The following is a 23,441-nucleotide window of genomic DNA, read 5'->3' as shown; positions in this document are numbered from 1 at the left end:
AGGAGGATCCTACTTGGGTGGCATCCAGGTACACATGCAGACAATTACTCCAAGTCATAGAGAAAAGGGTGAGAGAGAGAGAGAGAGAGAGAATAAATCCATCCCTCAGTGAGGTTAAGGAAACACATTTTCACTCTTAAGGTGATTTTCTCATCAGGAAGTGGTTTGTCTTACAGCCGTTTTCCAGTTGCAGCTTTATCGTGAACTAGTATCCTGGAATAACTGCATGTGACCCAGACGTTTATTTTCCATGACACCACACCCTAAGATGTGAGCTTATTGCTGAATGAATGAATAACTGTACAGTGTAGTTAGGACTGCTGAAGGAAACATGTTCAGTTAAAGGTGATGTAATAAATAGTCAAATAACATTTCTGGGTACTATATATTACACCAGGGGTTCCCAACCTATTTTCCCTGAAGACCCCTCTACTTGTATCTGAGAAAAGCTGAGCCCCCCTTAAATTTCGTCGAACAAAATCCTCAATTTGAATAAAGTGATTCAGTGTATTAAATGAGTTAGTCTTTGTTAATTAAATCAACTTTCTTTAATGCATATAACTGGTCAGTTTCGTCAACATAAATAAAGTGATGACGGATTCGCCAAGCGAATGCAGATACATAACATGATCTTTTTTTGTTTACCATAATAGTGTTAGAGCCGAGATAGATTTTGTGTTATTATGGTTAAATAAATGTAATATAATATCTGTTAGATTGCTGCTATACCCACCCCGTTAATACAAGTGCAGGTCTCCCTTGGTGTGTGGCAAGCGGAAGAGCAAATAGTTTTTTTAGCGCATTGAAAATGTTGTTTTTGAAAGGCTAAACGCCAAAAAAATATGGATTGAAACAGAATATTTTGTTTGTTAAAAATTTGTATGAATTTTTGAAATGATTACATCTATCTTTTTTCAATAGTCGGAAACAATCCTACACAGCCACCACTGCAATCTAATTCTACAAATAGTATACTTCTAATAATATTGGTGTAGCCTTATCTTTATCTGCAACCGTGCAGAAATACCGGGTTCAAACACAATGTGGCCTACTAAGTAGCAACAAATATATATAATTTTAAATAGTTTTATGTACAGACTTTTGTGTAAATTATCCATGATTTTAGTTATTAATGTGCAAATCTAATTTTGACAACCTCAGAGCAGACAAATCCTGGGGCACCCTCTGTGATCTTTGCCGCCCCTTAAAGGGAGGCCCAGACCCCAGGTTGGGAATCACTATATCACACTGTGCCAGTGAGGTAAGGAGGCACTGACTATATATTCATGAACTATTTAGAAAACTTGGATTCAGAGAGAGACACACACTGCTTCACTTTGACAGCGAGGGTTTCTATTCTAGGATGCTACATTATCGCGTTTCTCTACACTTCATTCATAATGTATTAGAGTTTTTTGAGGAAAATGATTTATGTGGGAAGAAGTCAAACACACTGTTTTTGTTTCAAGTGTTCCTAATATAAATGGAGCTCTTCAATGCAGAGAAGTGAGAAAACATATTTTAGTATGCTCAATGTGTGTAAATGCAGGCAAACTTCTCCCTCAGGTAGCATTAATTCTGCATGAGGAGTAGCCGCCTGTGTTTTTGTTGGATCTTAGTGCCTGTATTTGTGCTCGTTACGCATAAAAATATATCTTTTTCACACAGCTAATTCTGCCGACAGTGGTTGGGGACTAGCTGGAAAAAGTGGTTAGTTTAGACCAGTATGTAAACCAAGTAAATAACTGTCACCTCACTGTTGGGAAAAACACACAATATTTACTATTCCCAGGAAGCACCGGTCCATTGGTTGTGACAGAAAATATTCCAGACTCACCCTGAACACACACGCAGCCTGACTGCGTCATTCGGTTTAGCCTCAAGTGACAAAACTACTTGCTGTCACATATTCAAATATTGTTGAACATGAAGATTTATACTTCTAGCCTAAAGAGATAGTATTCAGATTATTTTTCAGGTTGTTTAAAATTTGCAACAATACTTGTTAGTACAGTATCTCGGGAACAACTCTGTGGACACGAGGCATTTGAGATGTGTATTTTACACATTACACATTTAGTACATCTGCAGTCAAATGCTCTATCTGTAATGGATTGCCTCATGTGGGAGTCACAGATTTCCTCATATAAACTGAATATGCATCATACCGATTAAATTTGATGCACGAATGATAACTAAGAAGTCATTATTTAATGCACAATTAGGTTTCCTGGCAATTGCTAGTCCAATAAATTCCATTAAGTCATCGTTATGTCAACTCAAATCAACAGCAGTTATGTTAAGAGCTGAAACATATTGTGGCTTTTCTCTTGACTCCAACTTTCTTTCACTCAACAGAAAGTAAATTTAGCTAATAGTTTGTATACAGTAGGATTACGAGCAACCAAATCCCGTTTTACGACTCCTACATGATCCTGCTTCCAGTCATGTAATACTGTCCCAATCCAGTATTTAGATTTAGCTCACTAGTACAGCTACACAGTGTACGGCCATAGACTTTATATAAGAAGATGACAGTCACCATGACGTCACCCACTGGTTTGTGGACTATGGTTTTTGAAGCCCTGAGTTCGGCATTTTGGCCATCGCCACCTTGGTTTTTTGCAACCAGACGTGACACGAGAGTGTGGAGCGAAGTACAACTGAAGACTGAATAAGACATTTTTAGGCGACCAAAATGTTACAACTAACTTTCATGAACAAAAAAACACTGTGAAAGGGTTAAAGTTGTAAGATGATGACTTGACAGTTAGATGGCTATCTGGCTAAACCAACTCAATTAAAATAGGATTATGTGACATCTTAATAGCTCTGCATTAACCTGCTTGACAGCATTCTGGTGTCCTATGGTGTTCTGTATGTTGTCCTATAGTGTCTTGTACAGTAGAGAGAGGAATGTGGAGATCATCTTGTCCTGGGTACGAGCAAGACACGGCGGGCCTGCTGATTAGTAATATTAAATAATGTTTGCTTCAGGCTTAATCTAATCGATAGCAACCAATTAAAATATTCCTCAATGAAAGTGGTTTGGGACTAGGAGTAGGTATCACCAGAGGCCCCACGATATGATATTATCACGATACGTAAGTCACAATACAATCTTAATGCGATTTTTAAACATTTTGTGATATGCGATATGAGTATTGCGATAGGATACATTGGGGTATATTGCGATTTCTTACCTTTTTTCAACTGCAGATTATGCAGTTTGTCAACATCTGTTTTATCTAATAAGATACAGTTTTCACTTTCAACTCAGAGTTTTCATTCACATACTTTGAGGCCAGAGGTGAAAATGCCCATGCCAATTTTTCCTCACCAAAATTTTAGCGCAATTTTGGAACGTTATTTAGCTTTAAGACTGAGCCCGTTTCAACCCCTGAAAGACAGAATAGCGGCCAGGCCCGCCGTCGGATTGTTAAGAGGTTAATAGTTTATATAACAAAAGATTGATACTTGACGTCCGTGTATTGATACAATATTACCACGCAAAATATTGCGATACTGTGCCGTATCGATTTTTTCCCCCACCCCTATTTGGGACATTCATATTTTCCAGTCGTTTTTTATTATTGCTCTCACAACAACTAATCTAAGTCAGTAACACTTTATAATAGCCATCATTTATAAATGGTAAATTGATAGTTAATTAAGCTTAGTTAATAGTTATTTTTACGTTTAACAAACAATGACATGATAATTAATAATGTTTACTAATTATTAGTAATGCTATAATTTCATAATTTATTTTATCATTTAAAATGTGCAACATGAAATAATAAGTTAATACATTATATTTTGTATCATAGCTGATAAGAGACGCTAACAATTACATTCGGATTACATGAATAAAGTATTTATTAACAGTTTATTGTTGCACACATTATAACATTTTATATACTATATTAAGTATTTGTTAATAATTACCAAATGATTACCTTTAAGAAATAATTTGTAAAACATCTATAAACATTAAATAGACAGATGGGCCAGAAACTAATTGTTAACCATTGACAAAGTATTAACTTTCTATCTAAATGTTTATAGATGTTTCACAAAGTATTCAATAACCATTTAAAAAGGTATTATAATCATCAATTGCAACTTTATAATAGCCATCCAAAAAATGTTTATGGACTCTTCACAAAGCAATTATTAACCATTAACAAAATGTTACAAATATCTTGTCTATCTTTCTACGTAATGTTTATAGACATTTTACAAACTATTTCTTAAAGGTTTACAAATAATTTTGTAATCATTAACAAATACTTATATAGTATGCAAAATGTTATAATGTGTGCAACAATAAACTGTTAAAATAAAATCAATTTAAGCATGGCTAATACTTAATAAACATTATTAATTATGATTTCTTTGTTAACGGTAAAATAACTATAACTAAGTTTATTGAATAACTATCAATTTACCATTTATAAATGATGGTTATTATAACGTGTTACCTCTAAATCTATTTTAAAGGGCTTCATCTGCTCAGCTGCAAGTCTCCGTCTTTGTCAACGTTGCTTTACTCTTCCATTATAATTATTACTTTCACCGGCGTGCCAAAACATGTCGATTGCCAGGTGATTCGCTAAGCGCTGTTGTTGTTGTTGGATGTCACTGAACATGTCTGTGTCTGTGTGTGGGTGTAGAAGCATGTCCCGGTTACGGCTGTTGAGGAATTCTGTTTCCATTGTGCAGCAGCCTAGAGGAAGGTATCATATCTGCTGTGATGTGTGCGTAGTGAGAACGAGGGAAAGGAAAGCATGCATGGAGAGAGAGAGAGAGAGAGAGAGAGAGAGAGAGAGAGGAGAGAGAGAGAGAGAGAGAGAGAGAGAGGTGTGCCCCTTTGCGAACCGGGCAGGCCTGAAGCCTCATGCCAGCTCTGTGCTGCTGCCGGCTGACGTCATGGAAACAAGCATCAGACTCTGAACTTGACGCGGCTGGGAACAACCGGCAGAGTGAACTACAATCAGCCGCGCTGCGCTGCGCTCGCTCGCTCATCGTGACCACCTTCCGCGCACACAATACACTCTCTGTGTCTTCAGGTCATGAACTCTAAAAATGTGTCTTTCACTGGAAAACCTCGTAGGATATGAAAATGAAAAGCACATTGTGTTTTTGATAAAGTATAGAGTCATGACTTGTACTTTGAGTTGACTTGGCGAGAATCCAAAGGCTGTTTCACACAGGAAAACTTTGATCTCACACCCACTGAATCAGCGCTTTAATCACATCGGAGCATCTACTGTAGTCATCAGGAAACATTTAAGAAAACACTGTAGCACCCCCCCCAAAATGCTGCATGCATCGCCGCTCCAAGACAACTGTATGCATTCCACACTCGGTCAACTGACTTACAGGCTTGTAAGGAAAGAGCTGTCTCATTTTTAATGCGTCAAAACGAATTTCCCCCGAAGTTCCACTGCAACATCCTGGAGAATAAACAATAAAAGCTGTTAAACTCGCTTTCATTGAGGTGCGACTACAGCAAAGGGCATTGTACGAGTTTACCTGTTGGAACCTGCACTTTTCCTACATCGTTATTATATATATTAGGTTGTTTGTTTGCTGTTCTAGCCTTCAGCTATCCAGCACAGTTTGCAGCACAGCAGATCAGGTCTGCAGCTTCAGGGAATTCCTTCAGGAAATAAAATTATTTATTTTGTGACACACCTTGGTCACAGTTCACTGACGTGTTTGTACCAGCTACTGCAAAACCTGCTACCGTGTTCACTCTTTCTCCTTTTTTAATCCGACCTTGACTCAGTTTGCCGATGCTGTGTTTTCCAGCCGCCTCATACCAACCATTGGCATGGAGCAGTTTAGACCAGTCTTTCCCAAAGACAAATACATTTGCAGAATTTCTTCCATAGTCTTTTAACATTTATATATCTGCAGTACACCTTTGAGCCACATGTATTTATTTGGTCTCATTTATAAAGTATTTAACATGTGTATATGTTTTCAATAACACATGCATAAAACAAAGTTGTGATTTAAAAAAAAGCATATCTCTTCAAAACGGCTGGTTTACCTATTCAAGATAATATAACGTGATTCTGAAGTGGCTGTAAAAATGGTCAGGAATGTTAAACTCTGCAGTGTTAACTTGTGTAGTTCAGTTTATCTGGGCGGGTGAGACCCAACTTAACCGCACAAAGATATCTGTAGATGTCTCCTGCAGTGCATTTCGGTAACAACTCAATCTTCATCATTTACAGGAATCTACCTCTCAATGTAATCTTTTAGGGGTGTAAAGAAACTGATTTTGACAAGAGCACTTACTCATACATGTAAAACAAAGCTTGTGCTATTACTCATTCAGCTTTTGAAGATGAATATCTGAGACGGCAAATTACAGGAAAGAGTGCAGAAACATCCAACAGGCTGGTTACAGTTAAAGGGTTACACTTATTTTTAACTTCTCTCGCTGCAAAATAAATAGCTTAGTTGTTGGGATGATTTCTTTGGACTTGGGTTTCAGCCCCTGGTTAAATTTTATTGGAGCATATGACACTAAACGAAGTGAAAAAATCTAAACTATTAACTACTATTATTTTGGAGGCACATGATACAATCAGTGACTAAGGCTTTATGCCAGTAAGTCCAATCAAATCCTGTATCAGGAGACTCTCAGCCTGTCTCAGGATACCCCAGTTATTTACACATAAGCAAAGCAGGCTCATTTGCCTGACCCACATGTGTGCAATAGACTGGGTTGAATGGGAATCCAGCGTTGCTGCTGTACTATAAACGGTGCTTTGCATCGCACCGCACTGAATTGAATAATCCCACAGCCACTTTGCATTGGAAACTTCTCTAGACCATCACAGACCGGTGATGGTGTCGGATCCCCACATCCCGTCTTGTGATTTGTAAATTGCAGAAGCACAGTGTTGTAGGTCATCAGATAGTTAATTGATACCCAATCTGTAACCATATCATGGGTCCTGAACCCTGCCTGACATAGATAGTATAAACTCCTGATTGTATCCTGAAAAGCCCCATTTTCCTCGTATTATGTTATCAGAAGATGTTGTGTGAGTGAATCCACAGTTAGACAGTAAAGCTTTGTTGTATGTCAGCTCACAAACTTCTCTCATCCTTGTGATTATTTCCCACCATAGACTATATACCAAAATGTTATAATTAACTTTCATGAACTGAAAACACACTTTGAAAGGATTAAAGTTGTAAAACAAAAATGCGAACAACACCCAGACCGGACAACGCTGTGGTAGTGACCTGTCAATCACAAGGTAGCCACGCCCTAATGCATCCCCTGCTTTATGGTCTATTTGACTCTAAATGGGACCATAATTTACTAAATGAACATCATGCTGTATTGAAGAAGACTTGAAACTAGTGATTGAGACCATAAACTCATGTTTACAATGTTTACTGAGGTAATAAATTAAGTGAGAAGTAGGCACATTTTCTCATAGACTTCTATACAATCAGACTTCTTTTTGCAACCAGAGGAGTCGCCCCCTGCTGGCTATTAGAAAGAATGCAAGTTTAAGGTGCTCCAGCATTGGCTTCACTTCTCAGACCAGGAGGTCGCTCCCTCCAAATAGGAACCATGAAATAGGACTCAGGCTCTCCTGATTAGTCCTCATCAAAGGTCCTCTCTGTCTAATAAATGATATCTGGTGCACAGTGCTGCTTTTGACCGCTGTACTGGTTTATGAAGATGAAACAAACACACCACACCATTTATATTCGTTAGCGTAAATAAGGATTACAGATTATCAGGATTTAGAAATTTCAATTATCAGCCTAAAAATATCAGTTGTGGCACCAAACCAAACCTACTTTAACAAAAGTGTCTTGATAACTCCTAATTCTTAGTTCTGATTCATTACAAACTGAGAATGCTGTTAATATGTGTTCTTTAGTTGACTAAACGTCCAGTTGATCATTCACTTAGCTCATCAAATCCAGTTCTTTAGAAGCATTGTTAGCTTATTATCACACTTCCCAGCATGCATTGTATTTGGGTTAAAATCTATGGAAAGCCTTCTTTTTTAATTGAACTAATTTGATTCAGTGCACACACTTGAACTGTCTTCAGCACTTCCACTTGAACTGATAGTTCAACTACTTTTACTTAAACGTCAGCAGACATTTGAACTGAATTTATCTCTTTCTCCTCAACTGACAATGCAAGTGCTTCCATCTTCTGCTCTTCAGATGACAGTTCACCACTTACACATCAGCTGACATTTGAACTCATTGAACTCCTTTTCAATGGTTATACTTTGACTTTGAACACTTCAAACCCTTTCAGGTCTTCAGCTTTGAACATAAAAAAACCCTCCATCAGCTCTTCTAAGTCCAACAACGTTCATTGTTTATACACAATTTAATCCTGTACAACTGTGTTTAGTGCTTACACAATTCACCTGACACTTCAACTGAATCACCTTTTAATGGCCAAGTAGGTGTGAACACATACAAGGAAATTGTCTCTGGTATTTTGTTGCTCTCAATGTACATACACAGAAATAAGACATAACAACAACACAATGAAATTTGTAAACCGTAGTACAGTAGTGCAGGGTGTTTTATATATGAGGTAGGTGGATATGACAGTGTATACATATATGTTTATAAAGATAATGATGATATTAACACGTTAAAGAACAGTGAGTAAAGTGGTAAAGTAGATGCTTGGTGTTTTAGGGTTATTGCACATGGATTTTCCTGGCACTAGTGTGGACTGATGTTAGCTGTTCATCAGAGTGACGTCCTGTGAGAAGAAACAGTTTTTGTGTGTGGTAGTTTTGGCGTGCAGTGCTCTGTAGCGCCTCCCAGAGGGGAGAAGTTTGTACAGGTTGTGTCCAGGGTGTGAAGGGTCAGGGGGTTTCCGTTTATGCACTTCATCTGGCACCAATTTCTTTAACTGAAACTTCCAGGTTAATTTATTATCACCCATGCTTGGACTGAAACTTCAACTCCTTTCATCACTCCACTTCAACTTCACCAATTGCTTACACTTAAGTTGACACTAAAGCTTAACTCATTGTTGACACTCGAACACTTCTACTTCTTTCAGCTCTTCCATTTTTAATTGCTAGTTCAGCCGCCACTTCAACTGCAACTTCACAACATTTTCAGCAGAGAACACACTTCATGTTCTTCTGAAATTGAGCCTTCTGTAGTTTCTCTAGGTTTATGTGTCTTTTAATACATGTATCACATGAAGTGTCACATGGTCTTCTCTCTGATCAAAATGAAAACAACAAAAACCACGATGAAGATGAGATCACAACATGATAAAACACATGGAGGATCTTTCTGGATGTTTGCTGTTAACACTGAGTAAAGGCTTGATTTGCCTGTTCAACAAACGCACAGTTTGACAAATATGTAATTTAGACAAATGGGAACCTCCTTGGAATTTAAATGTTGTAAAAAATCAAGTAATGGTAAGATGGAGAGAGAAAAAGAGAGAGGATGAGAGGACACACGTCCATATCAAACACATCCTAGTGCGGTTGAGAAATGGTCCCATATGGCAGCAGTGTTAGCCAGGGCAGCTGTCACTGTCTGAGGGTTGTTTAGAGAGGCCACTGCTGTCGTTACCCATCATAAAATCATGTTTTATAGATACAATATTTGGCATGTCAATATTTCGGTGACTACTCGACTCAAATGTCAACAGAGTTTCTTGTTAACAGTGGTTCCTTTTAATTGGATCACAGGCTTGCTCTCTGCCAAAGTAAAGTAAGGTCACTGGTTGATGCTGTTTGGTTTCGGACTGATAGCGTTGGCAATTCTAGTAATGAAATTACCACCTGGATACTGTCTGTTTGCCAGCGTCGACCTGAATTTACAGCCTGGAAAGATAAATAAAATGCAGTCGATTAACACAAGCACGTGCGTGTTAGTGTGCACACACACACACACACACACACACACACACACACACACACACATACACACATACACACGTCCCACACGGTCACATTGGAGTCTGACATTAGTTGCCGGCTCCTTGAGAGTGTGACCTTTTCCATCGTGAGTTTGATAGGTCCACTAATCTTTCCAAGTTTGAGCCGCTGTAGGTCCCCGCTCCTGGGTCATCGGGCTAAGTGACAAGCCATAGGTTGATGGAAAATCCATAGTGTTATTGCCATACATTACTTTTATTTGATTGGGCCTGTATGTGAGCATAATGCAACGGCCGAGGTGGGGTGCAGTAGCTCCGTTCGGGTCCAGGGACCATTTGTCCCTCCTCCTCCTCCTCCACCCCCCAACACCCCCCAACACCCCCCAACACCCTGTGACATTGATGTATGTTCTCTGCCCACCATCCATAGGCCCGACCCTGTGAGTGCTTGTGAGTGCTGTAAATCACTTGGTGGTATTGATTTTTCCATTAGAGGTCAGCCACCCTGAACACCTCTGACAGGGTGCTCACAAACACCTCGCTGTGTGTAAGAGGGAATGGTTAAAGGAGAGCAACATGAGGTCACGTGACTCTGGGTGGGATAGCCGGCAGGAACCGTGACACTTTTTTATAACCACCAATTTGTATTAAATACATAACATGCAACTGCTTTTTTTTCTATAACAGCCTGTATTTGCTGGAGTCTTGCCCACGTTGTAATAAGCTTTCCTGCAGCAGTGGAGTTGTTCTTCTAGTGAGTGATGTGTCACTGACGTGTGAGCATCTGTAACACCCTGCTGGACACGCACACAGTGTTGCAGGCACATCCCCGATGGTGGATGAAGAGGGGCCGACGTTGTGCTTGTGCAACAAGCTCACTAAGTGCCTTCTGCCTACATTAGCAAGGCACTTTGTCTTGTGTAAATATGGTAGCGTGTCAAAGAGTCGAGTTAGCAAGAATTGTAGCGGTCCAGGCCGCCGCGCTCATTTAGGTTTCTCGCTCGACTGAATAATTCAACTTAAAGGTTTGTTTATTATGAGCAAATGGGCTTACTGTAGTGTTGTTTCAGCTGTTATGGGTGCCCTTGCGCTGACAAATAAAGTGCAGTGGAACTGTTTGTCCCTTTTTCACCTGTGTTTTTTCCTCTCTCTTCCCTTACAGACAGTACAGACACACAAGCCTCACTTCTTGGCCGTGCACTGTCAGGAGGTGGGTGGGAAGAACTACGAGGCGTCCATGTCCCACGTGGATTGTTTTGTCAAGTAAGTATTTTGCTCATGGTGTGGTCATTTGCCTAATTGTTTTGATTGTAATGGTGATAGCTGAGCAGTTTCTATGATAAAGAAACAGCCCCTTTAATGTGGAACATGCAGGAGTCGTCTGCTTTAAACTGGCGGACTGCTCCCCCCACTGGTCGCATCACAGCTGTACGTCAGCACAGCAAAATATGTGGCTTTCTTTTAAAATAATATGGCTTATTGTGTTAATCTTGGACCAGGATAAATATTAACTGAGTTATTTTAAACATCTGTGTGTGTGTGTTTTGTGTCCATCAGGGAGCTGTTGTCCAGTGAAGCCATGAGGGAGTACAGCAGAGCCCGCGTCTACCTCGATGAGAACTACAAATCCCAGGAGCATTTCACTGTAAGTGCTGTTTGATATGTTGACGGTGCATTCACATTCTAGGAGAAAGTACACACAAACTCTTGGGATTTGATGTGGTTTTCATCCAAGCGTACATGAATTGAATTAGGGATGAATCAAAAGCTCAGCAGTAAAATCAGATTTTTCAAGTCTGCATTTCGGTTCAAGATTTTATTCCTTGATTCTATCTATTTCAAAAAACAGGATTTTATTTGGGACTGATCAGCCAAAACTGTATACACATTAGATAAAATAATACCCTTTTCCCACCAAAATTGGCGCATATATGCAGGTTTTTTAAACACAGGAAAACCCACTAAAAATAGGCGATAGACTCCTTTCCCATTGCGAGTATGCCGTACTGCCTTTCTGTTTTTTTCCCTGCTGTGTCAAGTTCGACGTCTCGAACGGCACTGGAAGCAGGGTAAGTAAACAGTGAAAATAGTATGGTGGTTACTTCTTCTTTTTTTTTTTTTATATCTGTTCCTTATTCAGTCTCTCTTTCAAACTCTCAAACCAGAGTTTGTGATTGTTGGAACAGTGGAAAGACTAGCAGAGACTGTTTTGATGAGTTTTTATCTTGTGTCTGTCGAGTTAGAATGAAGTGTGTTTTATGACAATTGGAGATGTAAAATGACTGTTGTCTGATTGGAATCCCTGATGGTTTTATGTATTATATATTCACTTCAACCGGCGTCACATAGTATTGCACCAAAAAAGGGGCGAAAATTAGCGTGTCCACCCGGGTATCACGATTCCATCTCTGCCGATGGGAGCCGATAACTACCCATGAATACTGCAGAGTCATTTGTCCCAGGAATGAATGTTGATTGTAAACTTTCCAACTGAAGACAAAAGCCAGATGTTAGTGGGCTGTTAGTTAGTGGATTGTTTTTGTCCAGTGGGAAAGGGGCTTTAGAATAACATGAAAAAGACCTTACTCTCCTAAAAAGTGGAAAACAGACAGCAGAATTATGTATTAGATGTAGTTCAAAAATAAAACACAAAAAGTCACTATTACACTTTTATGCTAAATTGTACTCTTTGACAGAAACCCATTTCTCTGAATTCTCTAACAAGGAAACATCTCAGACAGTGACATGTTTCATCATCATCACACATGTCATGTCATGATCACAGCTCTTAAATGAGGACACTGTGGTGGAATTTTAGCTTGTGGGTAAAATTGCACAGTTAATTTACTGTAGATAGAAGATAAACCGTCACACACTATATGCATGTATGTTAGGTGTGAAAAGGCTGAGTGTGGTTGTCAGATGCAGCCAAAGTCCGTAGAAAACTTTAAGCAAGGTGTTTGGTTTTGGATGGCTTACCATGAGTTCAAATTCAAGAATGCATCATTGAAAGGGGTTTGACATATTAAGATCTGAATCCAGCAAGATGGACAACAGTACAAACATGACACAAGAACCGCAAACTTTCATAAGCTGCTGACCTGCAGCTGTTGGTTGATGTAAAGAAAAGCATATAGATGCTTGATGGGATCTACTCGTTGTGTTGTGCATAGAGAGACATTGCATGGAATAAATGAACTTGAGACGGAAATCCCACTTTAAAGGAATATTTCACCCTTAAAATTACAATTTCTATGTCAATTACTCACCCCGTGTTCCCTTGAACTTGAAGAAAACATTGTTTTTCTCGCATGCCTCCACGGTGAACGAAGAATAAAAATCTTGATGAATTGAAGTAAATGGAGGCCAGATTTAACAACAGCAAAACTATATCAAAACATCCGTTTACAAACTCTCACACAACTCGTGCAATATAAGCCAAGACTCATTTATCCAGTCGTATGCTCACTACCTCCCAATTTACTATTTAAAACACTTTGGACTCATCTGGACTCACATAGACTTGCATTGCACAAGCATGAGACAGTTGTGGCGGAAGTGTTTTAATTAGTACGATTTTAGAGAAGATGCATGTGTTTGGGAAGTAGTGAGCATACAACTGGATAAATGAGACTTGGATTATACTACATGAGTTGTGAGTTTTAAACATATGTTTTGATGTAGTTTTGCTGTTGTTAAACCTGGCCTCCATTTACATAAATTCATCAAGGATTTACTCAGTTGTTTTGATTCTCCGTTCACCGTGGAGGCATGCGAGAAAAACTAAGTTTTCCTCAAAAATTCGAGGTAACACTGGGTGTGTAATTGATATACAAATGGTAACTTTAAGGGTGAAGTATTGCTTTAATATACCAGTATACTTTACCCTTTGCCTGCCACTTTTCCCTCAATGTGTAGTGACAGCAGATGTCCACAAGATGGCAGTAGATACTTTGAAATCATTTTGCTGTAAGAGCTCAGTTTAGAACTTGTTAAATGTTTTGGGACTTTATTGCTTCTTTATTGATCATCAGGATTTATTAACAAATCATGGATTCCACTGCATTATCTTAAGTATCAATACAGTAATTAAGCAATTCAGTAATAATAATAATAATAATTTTATTTATAGAGCACTTTTCAAGCCATAAGCACAAAGTGTTTTTCAAGCAAATTCAAAGCATAAACAATAAAATAGGTTAATAACAATAGAAAAAGTAACAGTAGAATAGGTAAACAATACATATCCATGCATTTACATATTGCACATCATACACATATACGTATATCCACACACAAGCATACAAAATAACCCTCAATGTCAGCTATTCGGAAAAGCCGTTATATAAAAGTATGTTTTAAGACAAGATTTAACAGAATCGGCTGATCTATGTGGAATTATACTTTGATATGATAGGCCCTTAAATGTTGGTGAATGACCCTTTTCATTCATTTACTCTTTCCACAGCTGAGTAGATGTTTTGTATATTTTGGCCTCTTGGTGGAGCCAGATACTCAGACCTAACAGCTGTAGCAGAGGACTCTTCTGTAACCGTCCAGTGCTTCCTTTACAAGGAAACATGCAGTTTTATGTCTGATGCTTAATTGACAGACTACAGGTATATCAGTTTATCATCTCAGGAGATTATGTGATAAAATACCCATATAGAGAGGTCCAGATGTGGACTGCGGTCCCAGTTTGTCTGTGATCACCGAGTTGCGTGTGCCTTCTCGATTCTCCTCCATGATTTCGGCGTTATCACCACGCTACGCTGCACCTCCACAAACGCTCATAAATCACAGCAACCACTGAGTCACATTTGCTCTTTTCAAAAAAATATTACAAACATTGGCCTTTAGAAAAATATAATTATCTGCCATTTCATATAAGTGCCGCTAATATCCCGGCATTACGAGCTGTTTATTTAATAGTGTTTGTCTATGGATTAACCTTTTTGTTGTATTTTCATTTCCATCAAATAGAGATGGTGCTTCTCTTTGTGAACCAGTCGGTGGAAAGGGAAACATCTGATGTGCTTTCTATGATGTTGATATTGAAATCCTGGCAACAGTAAATATGAAGAGACTCTCCAGTCTTTCTCACACAGGGCTTGCCATTTAGCTTTGATGACATCACCCGTATTTGTTTTTCTCAATCTTCGATTTCTTTCCCCCCGTGCTCCGGGGGTAATTGTTTGTTGTCTGCCCCGCCTGTCAATTTTCAGATAATGTAAGTGGGAACACTTTTCTGGGTCCAGAGCTTCCACTTTCTATGAGCGTGTGTGTTTTCGTATGCAGCTACGTAGTTTCTTTTGGAAGTAGAGGAGTGAATGTTTTGGATGAGTGGGAGTATAGTAATGTAGCGGGTGTCTGGTAAAGGCCAGTGAGATTGTTTACATGCCTGCCCAGTGTGTGAGCGTGTTTGAACTGCATGTCAGTGAAAGAGAGGAACGGGATTGATAAATGAACGTGTGAAATTCTGTTACGAGAGACACTTTTTTGCAACTGTGATTAGAGCTGAAAAAAATTAATCAATTAGACGAACTTAATCAGACTTAATCAGCAACTTTTATAGCAAAAATGCTAAAAAAATCACTGGTTCCAGTTTCTCAGATGTGAATGTTTGCTGTTTTTCTATGATAATTAATTGTAGGGCTGTCCTCAACTAAAGAAATTCTAAGTCCACTAACACTTTTTTGTTGATTTTATCGACTAATCGATTAGTTGATTAATCGACAGATCTGTAAAACTTCACAAAGAATCACATAAACCACTTTAAATCTGGTGTTTACCAGAGATGTGCTCTTTTTTTTTTTTTTTATATTTTCTGACATTTTATGGAGCAAAAGATTAATCTAGAAAATATTAAGCATTTCATTGGTAATGAAAATAATCATTAGTTGAAGCCATAACTGTGCTTAAATCTGAAGAAATGATAAAAAAAAACATAAATATCTATTTAACAAAGTGGACTTTGGTGTCCTATAATTGCATTTTTACAAATACTAAATGAACTAAATCCCCTTTAGGGTTTTGAAAGTTTGAAAATCTACAAAAATAATCAGTTATTTAGTCAGAAAAGTGGACCTGAAATGAACTTATATGTTATTTTTGTTGAGCAAAAACAGTTAATTTTACTCCTCTATGACAGTAAACTGAATATCTTTGAGTTGTGGACAAAACAAGACATTTAAGGTCATCTTGGTCTTTGGGAAACACTGATCATCATTTTTCACCGTTTTCTGACCTTTTTATAGACCAAACTACTAATCGAATAATCAAGAAAATAATCATAAGTTGTAGCCCTAAATCAGACAGATTCCCCCCAAAATCCAACCTGCTGATACACAATCTAAAATGCAGTGTATAGACTGGAGTGAGCTCTAGTCTCATCTGTTTACTGCATCTTAATTCCTCTAAATTAAACTGTAATAATGTCTTGATGTTAAAATGCTACATGTAACACCGTGGTGCTGAATCTGAACAATGAGCGGTGGAGGCGAGCCGGAGCTCCTCCTCTCCTCCCAGAGGAAGGCAGCACTGATGGGGAGAGCTTGACTGACACGTCCCCCCTACGGCTGAGCCCAGACCTGCTGTTTTACAGCCCTGTTAAGGTATACAGCAGGTAAAATGTCAATTAGGAAGGCCCGCCCTGATAACTCAACTCCCAATCCACTTGTTCTTGGCCATTAATATTTATGGTGGGCCTGGCCCTGGAGCTGCAGCCCGTGTCATCTGGAATGATGTGCGCTGTAACGTTACCCCTTCCTGACACACACTCGTACTCCGGTGTCCGTACGGCTTAACAGAAAACGCCTGCGAAAACCCGGCGTATGCACAAACACACATCTAGCACTGTCACACACTCTAATCAAGCTATCCACATACACAGACAGTGACACACACACACTGCCTCCTCAGCCCTCAGTTGTTCCAGGGCATTTTAATGGGAAATTAAAGGCATCCCTCATGTCTGTGGTCTGCAGGACAGGAACGAGAGCAGCGACGGAGGATAAATCAGCCTCTGTGGCTTGACAGGACACCGCTGTCTCCTTTTACCCTGTGGCTGTGTGTGTGTGTGTGTATGCATGTGTGTGTTTTGTACTTGCAACTGCTTTCACTCTAAGAGACAGTGTTATAGCATGCAAGCACTTTGTCCTGAGCAATTTGTGTCACGGATCTAAAACACTCGTACTGGAAGTTCAAAGCAAGTCTGTCTGCAGTCTTTGATTTCATTATCATGGGGTCGGCGTCTTATGTTAGAGCGTATACTAACTGGTCATAAACTCCTCATGAAAAGCAGCCGACAGTGTTAGCTTGAATCCCCTCTTTAAAGTAGTAAATCTTTACAGTAAATAAGATCCTCTAAGATCATCACATAATTAGAGAAGAGCAGGAAAAACAGCAGAAACACAAAACTAAATCCTTACAGGGAACTAGAGCTCCCCCCTCTTAGTCAATTAGTCGGTCGCTTTGGTCTCAGTCGACGAAGTTTTCTTTAGCAGATTAGTCGTTTTTTATGTTTTTTTTCATGCTGAATGACCCATTTCCAAGAAACTTATGAGCACATCTCTGGTAAACACAAGATTTAAAGTGGTGCTTTTGTGTGATTCTTTGTGTAAAAACTGAATGTCTTTGAGTTGTGGACAAAACAAGACATTTGAGGACGTCATCTTGGGCTTTGGGAAACACTGATCGACGTTTTTCACCACTTTCTGACATTTTTATAGACCAAACAACTTATCAGTTAATCGAGAATATAATCGACAGATTTGCTGGCGCTAGAGGAACAGTATACTTGTCAAAAGACACAAAGTATAATGTAGAACAGACCCATGAAGGTTTGCTGCTGACAAAACCCAAGTCTTTATTGAGGTGGACTTCTTGGACTTCTTAAATAGGGCTGCAACTAACGATTATTTTCATTGTTGATTATTCTGTCGATTTAATTTCTCGATTAATCGATTAGTTGTTTGGTCTATAAAACGTCAGAAAATGGTGAAAAAATGTCCATCCAGTGTTTCCCAAAGCCCAAGATGACGTCCTTAAATGTCTTGTTTTGTCCACAACTCAAAGATATTCAGTTTACGTTCATAGAGGAGTAAAGAAACCAGAACATTTTCACATGTAAGAAGCTGCAATCAGAGGATTTTGACAAATGCTCAAATCAATTAATCGATTATCAAAATAGTTGGCGTTTAATTTAATAGTTGACAACTAATTGATTAATCGATTGAATGTTGCAGCTCTAGTCTTGTTTTACAAACAATTAGCTGTTTTTGCTCAACAAAAAACACACAAGTTCATTTCAGGTCCATCTTTCTGGTTAAATAACTGGCTCTAGATTTTCAGACTTTCAAAACCTTAAAAGGGGATTTGGTTTATTTAGTATTTGAAAAAAATGCCATTCAAAGACACCAAAGTCCACATAGATTGTTTTTTTTATAATTTCTTCAGATTGAAGCACAGTTATGGCTTCAACTAATAACTGATTAATTAATTATCAAAATAGTTGGCAATTAATTTAATAGTCGACAACTGATCGATTAGTCATTGCAGAGCTAGCTGGTTTAAGGTAGAGAAACCCTACCTATAGTCTCACATTGTAAACTCAAGGCTTTTCGACAGAATGATTAACAGCATCAGCTCGATGCCTAATTTTTGCGTTTCCTACCCAAACTGCCGGAAACTGATCTGTGGTCAGTCGAGCAGCGCTGTCAGTAGCTGCTCCAGAGGTGAGTCCTTAATTCTCCTCCAGGCAGCGTGCTGTAATGCAACCATCAGTACCGCTCTCTGCTCGGCCAGGAATTTATGAACACTTAGTGTCCCTCTGTGCTGACAGGGCCTCAGCCTGAGTGTGTTTACGGTATTACCCAGAAATGCGTGTCACTCGCATTTATCGCCCACTTTTTTTTTTTTTTTCTTTAACTGCATCCTATATCACCCCCCCCCCTGTTCCATCTTTTTTTTTATGATGAAACAAAACCAGGTTGCATATAGAGATTATATACTTTCCAGAGAGAGTGGGGTCATAGAGGAGGGGTCTCTGTGTACAGAGTGTTGGTTTTACACACGGAGGTTAACTATCAAGAGCAGCCCTCCTCCTCTTCCTCCCTCCTCCACCTCTCAGCTCTGCGTTTAAACACACCGCGGCAGCCATATAAGCAGGTTAAAATATTGCTAACTAAATCTAAGAGAGCTCTTATTTCAATATGGTGAGAAGTACGGCACCGACTGAGGCCACTTGAATGGAGTAGATGTCAGGGCGGTAATACGGCCGGGCCATAACTCTCCACGGCCATCACTCATACTCTCAGGGCAGACATAAGTGCACACACACACACATATATATATATAGTGACGAAGATGAATAAACACTGACGCAAGCACGCACGTCGAAGCTCGCACACACACACTGAGGACACAGGGTTGAGCGACAATCAATGAATCTGCCATCAGACGTGAGTTATGAGGCAGAGAGAGTGGGCATTCCCTGTGTGAAAATATTTTTGACTGAAAATGTAGATATAATTAATAGATTGTGTAAAGAGGTTGATGCATTTATTACAAGGAGTCAGATCTGGTGGGGGGGGAGACTGAGACTTTTGGCCTTCTGGATCGCCTGCGAACACACACCTCCTCATAAACAGCGCTCTGATAAAGTGGTTGTGTGTGTGTGTTTGGATCTAGTTGTGTTGGAGGTGGAGGTGTTGTTGTCCTGCGGTGGAGGGTGGGATGTTGTGGGGGTAGGGATGGGGGGTCTCCAGCCACAGATAATGATGTGATTCCAGCATGAGGCGGGCCGGGTGTACCTCGCCACCGTCCATTATGATGTGCGGCCCCCAGCCACCGAGGGGGCAGAGTGAAGGTGAGCCTGTCATATCGATCTTTTTAGTGCTAAAATATGAGCCACTTTACTCTGCTCCCCGGCGCAGTGATGTGAAAAATAATAACTCGGACCCAAATTAAAAATATTGATCGCTTAGGAGGTGTTGAGAGCAAATAAACACCCTCTGAAGGATTTTTATCCCCCCCATCCCTCCACCTCCCTCTTTCCCTCCTCCTCCCTCCTCCGTCTTGTTTCCCCGCCCAGTGAAAGGGCCGGGTCAGGGATGGCGGCTGGCTGAACTGTAAAAATATCACACCATGTTGTTGTTCAGTAGTCTTCATAATAATAACCTACCAGGCTCTTGATGCTCTTTATTGTTCCCAGACACAAATCAACAAGCTACTCTCTAACACTGATTGATCGGGTTTTGACTCCATAATCTGGTATTAGCTCGGCTCCACACACACACACACACACACACACGCACACACACACACACACACACACACACACACACACACACACACACACACACACACAGACACCATCCACCGGTCATAATTTTTTGCACATCCGAGCTTGACTTTTTTATCCCTTCCCGCTGTAACAGATGAGCTGACACGGGGCCATCAAACGGGTGGGAAAACAATTGCCACAAGGTTAATTTTATTGCCTGCTCCATGCATTTGTGAGCAGGCGGGAGGTGTCCTCTGCCCGGGTCCTGATGAATGGCCGCGCCGAGCAGGCAGGAATTAAAATGAGAGGGGAGAGGCCAGGCGTGGGGGGGAGCCCGAGTCCCCACCTGAAATTGAAATTTTTCTGACACGCTCAAAATTGGTATTCTGATATATAAGAGAGGCGATGTTCCATTTAGTTTGATGATGAAGGCCGTCATGTGTCCCACTCAATTGCATTTTACGACACCCACTTTACCTCGCACATCCGAAGAAGGTTAATATCCGCACATCCTAAATGGTGGATGTCAGATTGTCTGTAGGAAAATAAACTACTTAGTGTATCTAAATGCTGTCGTAATACTTGGCTGTCCCGCGAGCAGCACTATTGATTGTCTACAAGGACGTTTGTTCTGTTTTGGGGCCAAGGCGGGATGAATAGATATTTGATGGAGCGTGGAGAGCGGGGTTGGACCAGCGTCTGCATCTCAGTGCTGCTGTGTCAGTGGGGATGAGAGCCAGGCGTCGGGGAGAATCACATGCTGCCTGTTGACATCAGTGAGAGCGAGCGGGGCCCGGAGCTGGCGATATCTCCGCTTCCCCTCTTGAGCCGGGTCCTGTTGCTGAAAGCTCACTCCTGTCTGCTGGCTTCAGGCCCTCACTCTCTCTCTCTACATGTATACCTACTGATATAAGGCTATCTCCGGCCAGCACTTTGCCCGTACGTATCGATCTTTCCTCCGCCACCGGCTGTAGCTGCTTCATTTGCATGGCCCAGCTGACCTATTATATTCCCATTAGCTAATCTCTCAGCTTTGATTTCCATAATCCTCTGTCTATTGAGAGCCCTCACAGCTCTCACAGTCCCGCTCTCCAAGGAGAAAAAAACACCCCCAATAACCCCACCCCGGTCACTTTACCCTCCAAAATCTGCACAGCAACATACATCACATACACACACACATGCATATATAGATTTAAACACTGCAATGATGCCGTATTAACCTGTATTATTGTGTATTATTGCCAGTGGTGCAACTATAAGGGATCTTTTAAAAACTTAATAAAAACTTAAATACTAACTTACTTACTTAAAGGTCACATATTATGCAAAATGCACTTTTCCATGTCTTTTAAACATCAATATCTGTCCCCAGTGTGTCTACAGGCCACCATAGTATCATAAAAGACCATCCTCTCTCTTTTTCTCCTCCTCCGTTTGTCCGGAAATGGGTGCAGAAATAAAAATTCGCTTTTTTCCTAGTCTTCTGACGTCATTAGGCAGAAATGCAAGCCATATATGGCTTTCCTGTTTCCAGTGAAACAGAACAGCACCCCCCTCACCCCATACCCCGGCTTGGTAACCCCGCCCACGGAGTAGCCGGCTCAGCAAGCTGCGTCCGCCATTGTTATTTCGACTGTTTACTAGTAAACATGCTGAAAGGAAAACCCGCTTGTTCTGTTGTTGGCTGCAATACTCCACACAAAAGCTTGCACCATGTATTGTAAACTTTATTTGAGTAGACAGATGACAATATTAATTATTCACAGCATTTGTAATCATCCCACCTGCAGTTATGTTAACATGGTACAGGAGAAAGTCTTCAGCTCTGGTAAACTACAGTAAGCTAAGCTCCGGTGGTCTGTAGTCATGGTAACACAGAGACAGCTACTACTGTAAATAATATACCATTACTCTGATCTTCCATACATTTATCTTTTAGCAGAAATAATGAACTGACTACTGTTTCACATCTTCTATTTTCCACCCTGATGGTCGCTGTGTTTACACACCGTGTCATAGCGGTAGCATGTAGCTAACCCGTTAGCATGTAGCTACATGCTAACGGGTTAGCTACATGCTACCGGGTTAGCTTTGTATCTCCATGTAAACAGAGCCATCTGCCCACAGCTGTCTGCTCTCCTCTGGGATGATTCTGTCGGTCATTTCTCACAGATGGATCTGTAAAGACAGACGTAAAACAGAGTGTATGTTTACGGTTTACAGAGTTGATGCATAAGGTAAACACTGAGCTAACCAACAGAGATATAAACAGCATTATTTACCTGAGAGAAACCGTCAGGAAAACCTGGAATCTGGACCGCAGATGTTCATCATGTGTCGCCGATTTCTGATCAGATTCCTCCGGTAACGTGCGCTGGGTGAAGTTTCTGGTTTATAAACTTTAAAGTGGTTTATAAACTTTATTCTAGCTGCTATCTCTCTCTCTCTCTCTAGAGAGAGAGAGAGAGAGAGAGCTTCTCCGGGAGGGAGGGGGAGGGTGACGCTGTTGTTGAGGACGTTTGATTGACAGAAAACGCTGACCAATCAGAGCAGAGTGGGAGGAGACAGAGGCTACAGACACAGAAATCAGCACTTTTGGAAATGGGCTGAAACAGAGGTTATAGAGACATGCTGGAATGCATGATCTGATTGTTTTTTTGAAAAAAAAACTTCAGAGACATGGTTTGGAGGTGTCTGAGACCTATAATAACTAGTTTAAATGGAGTATAATATGTGACCTTTAAAGGATCAGTGTGTAACTTTTCAGGGGATCTATTAGCAGAAATGGAATATAATATTCATAACTATGTTTTCATTAGTGTATAATCACCTGAAACTAAGAATCATTGTGTTTTTGTTAGCTTAGAATGAGTCTTTCATATCTACATAGGGAGCGGGTCCTCTTCACAGAGTCCACCATGTTGCTCCTCCATGTTTCTACAGTAGCCCAGAACAGACAAACCAAACTCTGACTCTAGAGAGAGCCTCTAGCGTTTTTACGTTACCCAAAAGCTACCGTAGCTCTCCAACGCGCTTCTGAAACTGCGGCAACGTGAGCCGCAGAGTGCAAAACCGTGGTACCGCTGGCCGCCGTCTGACTTCGGTATGACCTATGGTAAGGATGGCCTCTGAGCGAAGTGAACATCATTACCACGGTTTTGCACTCGGCAGCTCACGTAACCGCAGTCTTAGAAAGGGAGGAGTGAGCGGAGGGGTACTCTGTTGGTTGCA

The 23,441-nt window shown here is 40.3% G+C and overlaps 1 protein-coding gene across 2 annotated transcripts in view; it reads left to right on the top strand.

The window, feature by feature from the left end:
* inpp5a (inositol polyphosphate-5-phosphatase A) overlaps positions 1-23,441 on the top strand; it is a 170,059-nt gene that overhangs the window by 46,542 nt on the left and 100,076 nt on the right. For both annotated transcript variants that reach the window (XM_074646884.1, XM_074646886.1), the window contains exons 3-4: positions 11,085-11,185; positions 11,480-11,567. In XM_074646884.1, the coding sequence (XP_074502985.1) occupies positions 11,085-11,185; positions 11,480-11,567 (189 nt within the window). The remainder of the gene's footprint in view (positions 1-11,084; positions 11,186-11,479; positions 11,568-23,441) is intronic.

The sequence above is a fragment of the Sebastes fasciatus genome, chromosome 9 (assembly GCF_043250625.1).
Source record: "Sebastes fasciatus isolate fSebFas1 chromosome 9, fSebFas1.pri, whole genome shotgun sequence".
Classification (NCBI taxonomy): Eukaryota; Metazoa; Chordata; class Actinopteri; order Perciformes; family Sebastidae; genus Sebastes; species Sebastes fasciatus.
This window is presented reverse-complemented; position numbering and strand designations above follow the sequence as displayed.